Below are 13,852 nucleotides of genomic sequence, written 5' to 3'. Positions count from 1 at the left end.
GAAAATTAGTACCAAGGACAGTAAGTTTTAAGTAGAAATAGTACACTGTGGATCCTGTCAAACTCGTCTTCCGTAGCGACTGTAGGGGGGAGGGGGGCAGATAGATCAGTCAACGTCACGCATAGAAACAATGGGGACATCGTGGGTTCTGTCAAAACTCGTCTTCTGTAGCGATTATGAGGGAGGGGAGTCAAATTAGCACCAAGGACAGGAAAGGTCACGTCTTTTGTAGCGACTATGGGGAGGGGGGAGGCAGAAAAATCAGTACCAAGGACAAGTCGTTCTTCTTAGCGACTTTGCTGTTATGAACTGCTAATTATGTAGCCCACTGTAGTGCTAATGTATTACAACAGTTCATATATATAATCTCACAAAATTGTTAGAAAAAGTGCCGACTCACTTGACTGGTTGGGCAGTGCATACGCCTGTCTGCGGATGGGTGGGGGTGTGAATGGGGAGATCGGGTATGTGTTGTTGAGGGAAAGTCCCCGCATGAAGTTGTGCACCTTCCCCGCGCGACCCTCGCGTGTGGCGAACAGAGAGGACCCCGTGAAAATGGACATAAGCCAGTTGTTGTAGAAGCCGGTCTGTGACGGTTTCTTCTGTCTTCCGTCCGCTGTACTCTGCTGACAGAACTGGAACAAACAAACAAACAAACATGAGCCAGTTGTTGTAGAAACCTGTTTGGGACGTTTTTTTCTGTCTGCTGGTTTTTAAAAAAGGAAAAAAAAAACTATACTTTTCCTGCCTGCCACTTTGAAACTCACCTTACTACCCAGAACTGTGCCTGAGCATTGTTTTAGATAAAGCATAGTTGAAACGAATAGTAGAGTGAGTAGAAACAGGAAAACCTGACTCCTGGGCAGCCAGCTTACGACAACAGCGCGATAACGACTACTCCTAAAGTTCCGGACCCGTGAGAGCAGTTAGTTGCTAGAAGTTCAAACCCAACTGTTACACTACCCCCCCCCCCTTTCAAGATTCGTCCACGAAAAGACTCGTTACCTCATCGTCATCGCTGTCGCTGTCGTCATCCAGGATGCTGTTTGTTCTCTCCAGCTTCTTCTTTTCTGCCTTCTCTCTGCGGGCGTCCCGCGCCAAAGTCTCTTCTGCAAGTAAAACACACAAAGCAGTGTGAATGGTAGTCGTTAGTTTCATAAGGTTGAATCAGATGAGAAAACGTCACGGGAAATGAGGGTCAGCATTAGTGATTATGAATTACGTTAAATTATGTAGTACTTTATGGATTACGTTTAACGTTGAAGAAAGGTAACTGCCTACGCTTTACGTAGAATGAAAACGACCAATCACATGTTACGCGGCTAATGTACTGATTACGAATTACGTTGATTTCGGACGACCGCCTACGGATCACAAAGACTCAAAAGCCCTGATTACGCCTTACGAAAAATGTTATTGTATAGATAGACATTGTGAACGGTGGGCGCCACGCCTAAATTGCCGCAATGCTTATAAATATTTAAAAACAACAACAACAACAAAGAAATGGCAATTCATTGCAAGACTTCTAATGTTAATCGAGCGCCCGGTTAGCTCAGTCGGTAGAGCATCAGACTTTTAAGCCTGTCGTTCAGGGGTTCGAGTCCCGGATATCTGAGGGTCAGGGGTTCGGGTCCCGGATATCTGAGGGTCAGGGGTTCGAGTCCCGGATATCTGAGGGTCAGGGGTTCAAGTCCCGGATATCTGAGGGTCAGGGGTTCAAGTCCCGGATATCTGAGGGTCAGGGGTTCGAGTCCCGGATATTTGAGGGTCAGGGGTTCAAGTCCCCTATCGGGCGAGTTTTTATTTTTTTTATCTTTTTTTTATCTTTTTTTTTCCGTCCGTACCTAACTCTTTCTGCAGATCCTCCGGTTCGCTTTTTTTCTCCATCATGAGTCGGTTAAACAGGATGGTGAAGGCGCTGCCCCAGATGCCTGCGGAAGGGGAAAGAAACGTTTTTGTTATTGTGTCATTCATATGTCTTTAACGACGACAAGTACATACAAGTATTGATGAGAGGAGCTTCAGGCGCCAAACCTCTGCTCTCTTATCGAAGGGATAACAAAAATGATAATAGAAAGATTCTTTATTGACACAACAAAAAAGTACAGGGACTTTTGTATGGTCTTCTACAACGAAAGATCAAACAAAGCTAAATACATGTGTGGATAACGTTATCTTACGTATAGAATATATGTATGCGGTAACAATAAAGGTTTAACTATTCTCTAACATGTGTTCTCTAAGATCGAAACATTCTTTAATATATTTTCCTATTAGAATGTAGTTGAATTTATCTATAGGATTTAACGTATTGAAATCAATTGAACAAGCGCGGAAAGAAAGGTGAACAGCAATATGTGCTTATCGTTGTATAGTGTACAATCCATTATAAAATTGTGCTCATAATGCAAGCGAGCCGTACGTAGCGAAATTGCACTGTACTATCAGCTATGGAGACACTATATTACGCTTAGAGTTAAACCTGTTTTACTACTTGTCAATTATGCAACCTTTTTGTTGCATCTTGCCTAGCGGAACGCGCCGGTACTGCAGGGCAAACCTGCCGTGTTTACAGTCACGTTCCACGGTGACCTTTGCCCTCACCGGCACTACCGGTTTGTTTATTCATTCTTCTGGCTTTCGGCCATTTTGCTGTCGTGGCAGTCTGAGCTTTTCCTCCCGGACAAATCTGAGGAGATTTTAAACTTTCTTCGCCAACATCAAACCACCGAGCCGACAGGTGAGTCGTTTGATCGTGCCGACGTTACCTGGTTTATGGTAATACAGGTGAAGTTAGAATCACACCTGCCTATTCATGTGTCACGTACCTGTTGGTCGTCACGCATGATTTTGGAAGGGGGAGGGGGGCACGAAAGTTGGGGCGTTAGAACTTTATGTGAAAAGGGGTGGGGTTAAGGTGGGTGTTTTGTATATTTTGTATTTTTGTGCCGTTTTGGTGAAATTAAGGAAGGTGACAATCACTCTACTAATAGAGTTTTTAGTTAAGTTTGAACCATATGGTGCGAACTGGGTGGACGACTCCATTTTATTTGTTGTAGGAGGCTTAATTTCCTATTTTCACAAAAACATCTGAACTGAACTCATGTAACATGATGGTGAAAGTGGCAAGGCCGAAACCTGCAACTTTCTAAGACTAGCATGAAAGTCCATCTGTGTTGGTATACTTCATTATGACAAAAAGGGCTAAACGTTCTTGCCAACACTGAGTAAATTGGGAAGCTGCAGTAGAAGGGTCCATTCCGTGAACAAGGCTTCCGGAGTCGGCCGAAAGTTTGGGTTAGTCCCAATTTACTCAGTGTTGGCAAGAACGTTTAGACCTTTTTTCATAACTTTGTAAGGTGATTATAATGATTTCCACCCCTACACATAATCAAGAAAATTGAATAATCCAAACGACGTGCACGGGGGGCAATGTTATGTTTTTGCTTTGGAGTTTGAGCATTTTAACTTTATGTGATACGCAGTGGGTTTGGGTGGGTGTTCCGTTTTCACACAAAATGTACCATTTTTGTGTGTTCCTCTGCCATTTTGTTCAAATCAAGAAAGCTGGCAATTCTTCTATAAAATTGAGTTTTTGGTAAGGTCCATTCCATATGGTGGCATTTGGGTGAAAGGGTCCATTCTATTCATCGTAAGTGGTGTTTTTATTTTCAAAAAGGGATGTTTACATTCCCGACTTCCTAACTTCCTGCACCACTCTGATGGACGTGAGAAAGTTACTGTAACTTCGTTTATGTTCGACGTGGAAACATTTTGCGTTAGGAAACGGGAGGAATTTTTTTTTTTATTTACTAAATAATTCACCACAAAACAAAGCTCATGGGAGCCACTCAAAATGTTTTGGGTTACTGTACAGTCAGGGAGGACAGGTGTTAGTTGACATTAGACTTGAAAAGTCTTATGCAGTTGATTTTTTTAAGTTGAAGCAATACTTCAGCTTGGCAGTACATTTACACTGTAGTATCAGCAGTGCTCTTGGTTACAATATGTCTCTTACTATAGGCGTTGTATTATCATGGTCAAAACAGTGCACAATTGTGGCCAGTATGCCGCTATTGATGCATGTCTTCCACTATTGTTTTGTCTAACTCCAAATGCAGAAACACGTCACCGGACCGGGTCTTGTTGTGGAAACAGTAGAGAAACAAACTGCTTGCTTAAGACTCTCCTAAAATGTATTTCAATAAGTGAAGCAAGAGTATGTGTGACTTCATCGGTGTTGTGAACACGTGTTAGTCGGTTGGGTGATTGCCTTGCAAAACATCCAGTCATTAATGAAAATCTTTTTCTTTTGCTTGCAAATGTTGTTTTTGTAGCAATTTTCTTTCTGCATTTCTTCATTATTCATAGATATGGAGACCTTTGAAAGTCCCACCGAAAACACTGGGAACGAGTCAAGCTGTGGAAGCCCTTCTGAAAACCTTGGGAACGAGACAAGCAGCTGTGAAAGTCCAATTGGACACCCTGGGAACGAGACAACCTGTGATAGCCCTCCTAAACCCCCTGGGAACGAGACAGCACAAGCGAGGCCAACTGAGCGCCCTGGGAACGAGACAACCTGTGATAGCCCTCCTAAACACCCTGGGAACGAGACAGCACAAGCGAGGCGAACTGAGCGTTCTGGGAACGAGACAACCTGTGAGAGCCCTCCTGAAAACCCTGGGAACGAGTCAACCTGTGGAAGTCCAGCCGAACACCCTGGGAACGAGACCAGCTCTGTGAGTTCTAAAAACCCTGGGAACGGAAAAACTGCACGGAAACGCGCGCGAAAAAACCGCGAGAAACGCTACACGTGTGAGGAGTGCGGTTACGCAACATCCGAGTTCGGCAACCTTTCCAAGCACATGCGAACCCACACGGGAGAGAAACCCTACATGTGCGAGCACTGCGGGTTCCGTGCCGCTACCAGGTCCAACCTGGCCCGGCATATCAGTACCCACTTCGGCGTCAAACCTCACAAGTGTGACCAGTGCGCCTACGCAACCGCTTTTAAGAAGGACTTGGCCCGGCATATGAGCCAACACAGGTACCCGTGCGCGGTGTGCGGGGTTAAACTGGCCACGGAGGGTAAGGTAGCCGCGCACATGCGGACTCACACAGGGGAGAAACCCTACAAGTGTGACCAGTGCGACTTTTCTACCCTGTACAGAACCAGCTACGATATGCACATGTTAAACCACACCGGTGAGAAACCCTACAGGTGTGTTTTTTATTTTTTTTATTTTTCACAAAGTGAAAGGAGGGCAAAACAGGTGCATACACACCTTTACAAGTTGCCCTCCCCCATACAAAAACACATATACAACATCAAAATTTACATAGTCAATAACAACAAGTATAAAAATACACAAAATAGGCAATCATTATAGAAGGTTAAGCATAATTCAAATATATCTATTAGTAATAAGTAATAATAAATTGTGTTGAAGACTTAGTGCGGTCTAGAAGCAATACAAGAACTACACCCACAAGAAGTGGTCCAAGTACATGGGAGGTCAAGACTGTAATGTGTGTGAAATCTGTCATGAAAGTCCATCTGTGTTTGTAGTTACATGTTTTAAGTTAAAACATTTGCTCCAACACAAAAAGTTCTCTCACCTAGAGCTTTCGACCAGTCACTCTGGTCTTCCTCAGTAGACTGACCCAGTGTTGACGTCATAGTTCAAAGAAGCCACGTGACAAGCTTCACTGGGTCAGTCTACTAAGGAAGACCAGAGTGACTTGCTCGAAAGCTCTAGGTGAGAGAATTTTTTTGTGTCGGACCAAAAGTTTTAACTTTAAACATACAACTGTAAATAAGGTGTATTTTGTCCTGGTGTGTTGGAGGACTGTTACCTTAACAAACAGGAAAGCCCCAGGGTTGTACACTACTTCTACTGTTAAATTATGTGTTGGAGCAAACTTTTTAAATCTGTTGCAGGTGTGAGGAGTGTGGATACAGGACGGCACACAAGGAACACCTGAAGCGACACATGACCAGACACACAGGTGAGAAACCGTATGTCTGTGAGCAATGTGGACATAGAACAGCAGACAAGCACAACCTAACCAGACACATGAAAACTCACACAGGGGAGAGACCATTTAAGTGTGACCAGTGCGACTATTCTGCTGCACGGAAGAGCCACCTGAATATCCACATCAAAACCCACACAGGTGAGAAACCGTACGCGTGTCAGCAGTGTGGGTACAGGTTTATCGACTGGTCCAACCTCGCCAGGCACGTGAGAACCCACACAGGTGAGAGGCCCTACAGGTGTGACCAGTGCGACTATTCCACCAAACATCAGAGCAACTTAACCCGGCACTTGCTCAAACACACTGGAGAGAAACCCTACGCGTGCAGCATATGCGATTTTCGGACCACCCAGAACTTCAGCCTGACCCTGCACATGAGAAGACACTCTGGTGAGAAACCTTACAAGTGTGACCAGTGCGACTATTCCACTACCGAGAGGCCTAACCTACTGAGACACAAAGTACGCCACACAGGAGAGAAACCCTACGCGTGCAAGGACTGCGGCTTCAGGGCGGCCCAGAGAACCGGCCTCTCCCACCACGTGAAGAACCACCACGGAGACAAACCCTACAAGTGTACGCTGTGCGACTTTGCCCACGGGCAGAAGCGGGGTTTAGACCGACACATGGTGAAACACACAGGAGACAAACCCTACGCGTGCGAGGAGTGCGGGTACAGGACGGCTGACAAGACACGGCTAGTCAGGCACATGAGAACCCACACAGGAGAGAAACCCTACACGTGCGGATACTGCGGTAACAAAATGGCTGATCAGTCTCAGCTAGCCAAACACATCCGGACTCACACAGGGGAGAAACCCTACAAGTGTGACCAGTGTGACTACGCTGCTTCCGACTCCACCTGCCTTAACCGACACAAGGACAAACACGCAGGTGAGAAACCCTACCTGTGTGAGACGTGTGGGTTCAGGACAGGTAACATGTCTGTGTTGAGACAACACGTGTGGAAACACACAGGAGAGAAGCCCTACAAGTGTGACCAGTGTGACTACGGTTGCACACAGAAGCGCAGTTTAGCCTGGCACAGACTCGACCACTATCGTGACAAACCCCAAACATGTGTCACCACAGAGGCGACAACCCAATCTTAACCTTGTCCTAAGGGGCCCATATATATATATGGGTTGTACATACAGTACCATCTATATACAGTAGCACCCTGTATATGTACGATTTGGGGGTATTTCTCGTGCAACGCATCACACCGCAGCGAAACGCAAGAAATACCGAAGTAACCACGGCACCGCAGGGCAACAAAAGGCAAGGGTCTGTAACCTGGTTAAGACAAATTATTTGAAAATATTGTGTACAAAAAGCCAGCAGGACAAGGGTTAACTGCATTTATTACTTTTATTTAAGTTTTTTTATGTAGTTGTTTATACTCAGTCATTTTTTGTCATGCATAATTATTCTTGTATTTACTTGTAACTTTCATTATTTTCTGTATAAAGAAAGGAATGTATATATAATAATCAGTGCGACCGCTGTGCTTAGCGCTAGAACAGAGTGTTGGTTTTCACATGTACTCACTAGAAATTGCTAGGTTAATTTCACTTTGTACATTTAAGATTTTTTTTACATAAGACTTTTGCAATAAGATTTTATAAAAATGCAGTGCCAGTGGGGCTTTCGGGAACCGCTTAGCCAGTCGGCCTATGAAGAACTTGTTTGTTTCTTTGTTTCTTTGTCTACTCACACATGAGAAAGTGTAACGGCGCCTCCGGGAAGCGCTTTGCCAGACAATCCATGAAGAACTTGTTTGTGTGTTTGTTTATTTGATCACCCATGAGGAAGTACAGCGATGTTTGTTTGTTTGTTTGTTTGTTGACTCACCCATGAGGAAGTGTAGCGGTGCCTCCGGAAACCGTTTTGCCAGACACCCCATGAAGAACTTGTTTGTTTGTTTGTTTACTAGTATTTAATCACCTATGAGGAAGTTGCGGCGCTTGTTTGTTTGTTTGTTTGTTTGTTTACTCACCCATGAGGAAGTGTAGTGGCGCCTCCGGAAACCTCTTTGCCAGACAGCCCATGAAGAACTTGCTGCCGAACAGTTCAGTCCGCATGAAGGTTCCGTATTTCGCCATCCCAACTTCGTACGGCGTGAACTCTACCCACTCTGTAGGGTTACATGTGTATCAGTCTTTATATATGTCTTATCATATCACAACATACATAACATGCGAGTATGTACGGTATCACCAGTATAAAGTAAGAACAGCTCAGTCCGCATGAAGGTTCCGTACTTCGCCATTCCCACCACGTACGGCGTGAATTCTACCCACTCTGTAGGGTTACATGATTGTGTATCAGTCATTATACATGTCAATTATGTTGTATCATGTCATATTATAATCATATAGGCATATCATGCATGCAGTTATAGTATAGGTACAGTCTCAGGACTTTTAAACAGAACATTAGAAGCAGGACTTCTCAGGATTTTTAAACAGTTCATTAGGAGCAGGACTTCTTAGGACTTTTATTCAGAACATTTAGGTGCAGGATTTTGACACTGGTAATGTTTAGGATGTTGTAATTTAGTAATAGTTTATGTACTGTTTTTTGTTGTGTGTACTTTTATGTGTATCCAGGATTACCTGAAAAACAGGCCGGGATGGCCTGAGTTGTAATTACTGGTTAAATAAAATAAACTGAAACTGAGTTGACTGCGTTGCAGCCGACAGATAATCATATACAAAAAGCGCCGTATACATGTTGTACTGGTTGTACTAGTTTAAATGCAGACGATATATACATAGCAACGCGCTAGCAACACAGCTCGTCCACTAGGGACCAGCGTCAGGAGCGCCCGGTTAGCTCAGTCGGTAGAGCATCAGACTTTTAAGCCTGTCGTTCAGGGGTTCGAGTCCCGGATATCTGAGGGTCAGGGGTTCAAGTCCCCTATCGGGCGGGAATTTTTTATCAGCCCCTTTTTCGGAGTAGTCAAAAGAGAAAAGCGTCAATGCTAGAACGATTTTCCGCGATATTTTGAGCTGTTTTTTTTACCGGTTTTACTACTAGTACTCAATGAATTGTAAAAATATCAGATCTACTCGAAATATGCACAGACATGACAGAGTCTCGCGAGAATCTACAGACATGGCAAAGTCTCGCGAGAATCTACAGTCATGACGAAATCTCGCGAGAACGTACAGACATGGCAAAGTCTCGCGAGAACGTACCGTGGAAGACGAGAGCGGCTACGTCATGTCTGACGTGTACACACGTGATGAGCGGCATGGGCGCCTGGCCGTCCCGGATCTTCTCCTGCATGTCTGACAGCTTAAAGTCTAGTCTCTGCCGGAAAAAGGAAGTCATAGGGAAGACTTTAAGGTACATTCAGAGGAGAAAACTCATGTACATGTAAACCACCTGCATGCTGTGCCGAGGTGTAGCAATTTGATAAAATTCGGAGTTAAGAAAGAGGTGAGAAGCAGAACTTCAGTCAGAAGCTCTGAGGAAGGTGTCTGATAGACCTTGCTTACACCGAAACGTCAGCAAGGTGAGAGAAGTTTGGTCTTTGTTTTGGTGTAAAAGAAAACCCCTTTACCCGGCTTTTTCTTCTTGGACGACAATTATTTGAAGTACAACGTGGCACAGCGTGGTACAGCGGCTAGACAATACTAGTACATGTACGAGATATATATATATATTATCATGGTTGAAGAAGCACTGCACTCTGTACTAGAATGCGGTAAAGATACAATTCCATCAGGGTATATAACTTCACGAACGTTCAAACGTCTTATATTTTTACGATTTATCAGTACGAAACTAAAAGGAAATTTTCCTCACGTCTTTGATGAGCGTCTCTCCCACCAGGTGCCCGAAGAAGTCCGTGAAGCTGACGGGCTGCCCTACCGTCCGCTTCCGCATGATGGCGTCCGTGTACCGGTACAGCAGGCGCGGCTTCAGCAGGTAGAACAGGCTGGAGTCCACGTGATGCTTCAGTTCCTCCTGAAGCTCGCCAGGCGTCGCTTTTGGCCAGTCTTTGTGAGAGTACAGCGTGGAGATGTACCTAAGAGAAGGGAATATATTATATAGATGATCAGGGTCCATCACCCTTCACTGAACCGTGACAGGGGCCGACATCATCTACCAGATACGCAGTGTTGACGTCACACTTCAAAGAAGCCACGTGATAAGCCTCACTGGGTCAGTCTACTGAGGAAGACCAGAGTTACTGGTCAGAAGCTCTAGGTGAGAGAACTTTCTGTGCGTTGGATCTCAAGTTTTAGATCTTAACATTATATAGTGAATAGTTTAATGACCAGACACAAAGATACAAAGTAACCGATGACATATCAGCACCAAGTACAGACCAGATCTAGCAAAGAAATGAAAACGTAACAAGACAGAATTTTTAACAGTTGTCCGTCATAGATTTCAATCACAATTTCACTTATCGTCAATACTATGTTGTGATTACACATTGCTATACTTAAAGGACATATAACACTCACCAAGAGGACCCTGACAACCCCACCAGGTAAGTGGCACAGTCCGGTACTCACCATGAGGACCCTGACAACCCCACCAGGTAAGTGGCACAGTCCAGCACCTTGGCGTCAGACAGCGCCTTCACGGCTCCAGCCATCCCGATCATAGCCCGGAACCCGCCTCCGGAACCCAGGATGGCCACGCGGGGAACCTGTAACAGCACGGGAACAGGTCAGTAACAGGTCAGTAACAGCACGGGAACAGGTCAGTAACAGGACAGTAACAGGACAGTAACAGGACGCAGACAGCGCCTTCACGGCTCCAGCCATCCCGATCATAGCCCGGAACCCGCCTCCGGAACCCAGGATAGCCACGCGGGGGACCTGTAACAGCACGGGAACAGGTCAGTAACAGGTCAGTAACAGCACGGGAACAGGTCAGTAACAGGACAGTAACAGGACGGGAACAGGTCAGTAACAGGACAGTAACAGGACAGTAACAGGACGCAGACAGCGCCTTCACGGCTCCAGCCATGCCGATCATGGCCCGGAACCCGCCGCCGGAACCCAGGATGGCCACACGGGGAACCTGGAAAAAGATTGTGGCGTCAAAAACAGGACCTTTAGGTCATAAACAGGGTGGTATAGGGCAGAAACCGGACGATAAACCTCTAGCCCCCTGACCCATGACCCGTGACCAGTAACTACTGATCTTTAACCCCTGACCATTACCCTTGACCCATAAGTCCCGACCTGTAACCCCCAACCCTACCTCCTTGTAGTGCCTGGGTCCCCTCTCCTCTCCCACCAGGTCCCGGATGGCGTATCCCACACGCTTCTTCCGCGCCACCATGAAGTTTTTCTCCTCGTCACACAGAGCCAGACTGTACCTCAAATCGGGGTGCTGACTGGGGTAACAAACAACAGCAAACGAAAGATTAGAAACCTCAAGCTACTTAGCCAAAATACAACAGCACGTGCAGAATGGCAAAAGGGAAATATCAGAGACGTAATTTCTGGTACTCACTTTAATTCTGTCTCGAATTTGATGTCTACCTCTGAAGTCTGTGAAGCCAAAAAAAATGCCATTAACTATTCAACTGTGAGGAAGAAGACAACAGAACAGATTTCGCATTCAAACTACGCTGGTCACATTCTCTTACTCTCGTACTCTTAGAATACTATAGCTAGTGGTTTAGCTATGAAAAATACGTGTAATAAGTGTAAAAGTAATGTAGTATTTCCTCTATCTTACGCTGTAGAATCTGAACGTCTCCGTCCTGGCGTCGAACACCCTGAAGCCGTCCAGCTCGTACGTGACCGTCCCCAGCGACTCGTCTATGGTGTAATTAGCGTCCCACAGCGTGATGTCCAGACTGTACTTCTGGGTCGAGTCCAGCAGGAACGTGAAGCTCTCGTCCCACTCGGGGTTCACGTCGTTGTCGATGTGACGCGTTCGGCGTTTGCCTTCTATGGCTCCGTGCAGTTTTAGGGCGACGTAAGGGTCCGGGATGTCAACTGTGGGGAGGGGGCGGTATGGGGAGGGGGGGCGGAAAGATTAAAAAACAAGTTTAGAACGTTCAAGGTCATGTTGTAACACACCGATGTGTCGCGTTCGGCGTTTGCCTTCTATCGCGCCGTGGAGATTCAGGGCGACGTAAAGGATCGGGTATGTCAACTGTGGGAGGGGGCGGTATGGGGAGGGGGGCGGAGAGAAAGACATGTTAGAACGTTCAAGGTCATGTTGTAACACAGGAGGGGGCGGAGAGAAGGCAGACATATTATTAGAACTTTCAAGGTCAACGTTTTTCTTCTATGGCTCCGTGCAGCTTTAGCGCGACGTAAGGGTCGGGGATGTCAACTGTGGGGAGGGGGGCGGTAAATGGAACATGTTAGAATGTTCAAGGTCAACGTTTTCCCTCTATGGTGCCGTGGAGTTGCAGGGCGACGTACGGGTCAGGGATGTCAGCTGTGGGGAGGGGGACGCAGACATGGGACAAATCTTTGAAGCAGACCGAAGTGAAGGTCACGGTCATTTCTCATTTTAGGATTGACCATTTATGACACCTTGCGGCTTCCCAGACGTGAAAGGCGCGAATATGACTCTAAACATTCCCCACTACTCTGTCAATCCAACAGGTGGTTGCAGTTATGCTGCTAACTGCATGGCGGCGCTGTTTCACTGCTGCGCGCCTCCCAAAGCTCCCCATGTCGTAACGTCACGTTTTACATTGATATTCAAATTTATCCTCTCACCAACAGGTGCTGAGATTCGAAGAGTTGTCAACAAGAATAGACGTGACAAAATCAGAAATACTACAATCAGACTGGTGGTAGGAGTTAGATAGTATCATCAACAACAAATCAAGTGGTTCAGACACCTTGTAAATGTTAGGATGCTACTTGTAAAGTTAGCCCCAAACGACACCACATACAACAACGGAAAGTTTGGAACTAAGGCAAGAGAAAGGCCCAGGACCAGGAGAGACTGTGAATGACACCTTGACTAGATATGGCATGCCTGTGACAACAGCCTCCAGACTAGGCGTCGGCCGCCAACTAACCCTCCCCAAGACACCCAGTAAGTAAAGACCAACATCTTTGCTACAAAATTGACATAAATAACGTTATAACATGTGTTAAAAAAGTACGAAAATAGTTCTCCATGTTTGTTGTAACCAAGGACGCCCCCCTCCCCACTGCACCAGCAGTGACCTTGTCCATCTATAGAACCGACACGCCCCCCTCCCCCATCTCCACACCCGTGACCTTGCTCTGGTATTCTAAAGAACCGACACGCCCCCCTCCCCATCTCCAACCCGTGACCTTGCCTAGTTCAGGTATTCTAATAATAATAAGGGTTCGACACGCCCCCCTCCCCCATCTCCAAACCTATGACCTTGCCTAGTTCAGGTATTCTAAGGTTCGACACGCCACAGATTAAGACATAAAGTTGATGATAAACGGTTCTTTTGGTTCGAGTAACTCGTGTGTCCTTGGGAGAAGCTTATTCTCCACGCACTGCATTCCTTTTCAAGGACTTTCAAATGGCAACTGTGTTATACTGTGCCAATTTTGTTTTAATGTATAGTTTTACACCACATTAACATGTAAATATTTGTAATTTTCACTCATAATTTTCATATAATTAAGCTGGCAAGCCTTTTTACCAATCCAATCTATGGCCGTAATAAACTATTGATTTAGATGTCCATCATGGGGAGGGGGGGCGGTAAAATAGAGACGTCAGAATACGTGCAGGTCAGGCCTCCCGCCGCGGTTGCCAAGGCGACGGTGTTGCCATGGAGACGGCATCACGCGTCGTGCCACCCCGGCCGGGCGGACAGGGA

The 13,852-nt window shown here is 45.9% G+C and overlaps 1 protein-coding gene and 1 non-coding gene across 2 annotated transcripts in view; one reads left to right on the top strand and one right to left on the bottom strand.

Moving 5' to 3' along the window:
• The window catches only part of LOC109462020 (cytosolic phospholipase A2-like), a 30,073-nt gene that overhangs the window by 3,351 nt on the left and 12,870 nt on the right, over positions 1–13,852 (bottom strand). Inside the window, exons 4-13 of the mRNA XM_019758510.1 lie at positions 11,758–12,020; positions 11,530–11,567; positions 11,275–11,410; positions 10,578–10,714; positions 9,859–10,081; positions 9,246–9,360; positions 8,042–8,179; positions 1,848–1,934; positions 1,006–1,109; positions 393–635 (exon numbers count right to left, since the gene is read on the bottom strand). Coding sequence (XP_019614069.1) covers positions 393–635; positions 1,006–1,109; positions 1,848–1,934; positions 8,042–8,179; positions 9,246–9,360; positions 9,859–10,081; positions 10,578–10,714; positions 11,275–11,410; positions 11,530–11,567; positions 11,758–12,020 — 1,484 coding nt within the window. The remainder of the gene's footprint in view (positions 1–392; positions 636–1,005; positions 1,110–1,847; positions 1,935–8,041; positions 8,180–9,245; positions 9,361–9,858; positions 10,082–10,577; positions 10,715–11,274; positions 11,411–11,529; positions 11,568–11,757; positions 12,021–13,852) is intronic.
• Positions 8,871–8,974, top strand: Trnak-uuu. The gene is made up of 2 exons: positions 8,871–8,907; positions 8,939–8,974. It is a non-coding gene; the product is annotated as a tRNA-Lys (tRNA).

This window comes from Branchiostoma belcheri, unplaced genomic scaffold, assembly GCF_001625305.1.
Source record: "Branchiostoma belcheri isolate BF01 breed outbred unplaced genomic scaffold, Haploidv18h27 scaffold98, whole genome shotgun sequence".
In the NCBI taxonomy this organism is placed as follows: Eukaryota; Metazoa; Chordata; class Leptocardii; order Amphioxiformes; family Branchiostomatidae; genus Branchiostoma; species Branchiostoma belcheri.
The sequence above is the reverse complement of the archived record's forward strand: the minus strand, read 5'-3'. Positions and strand labels throughout refer to the sequence as shown.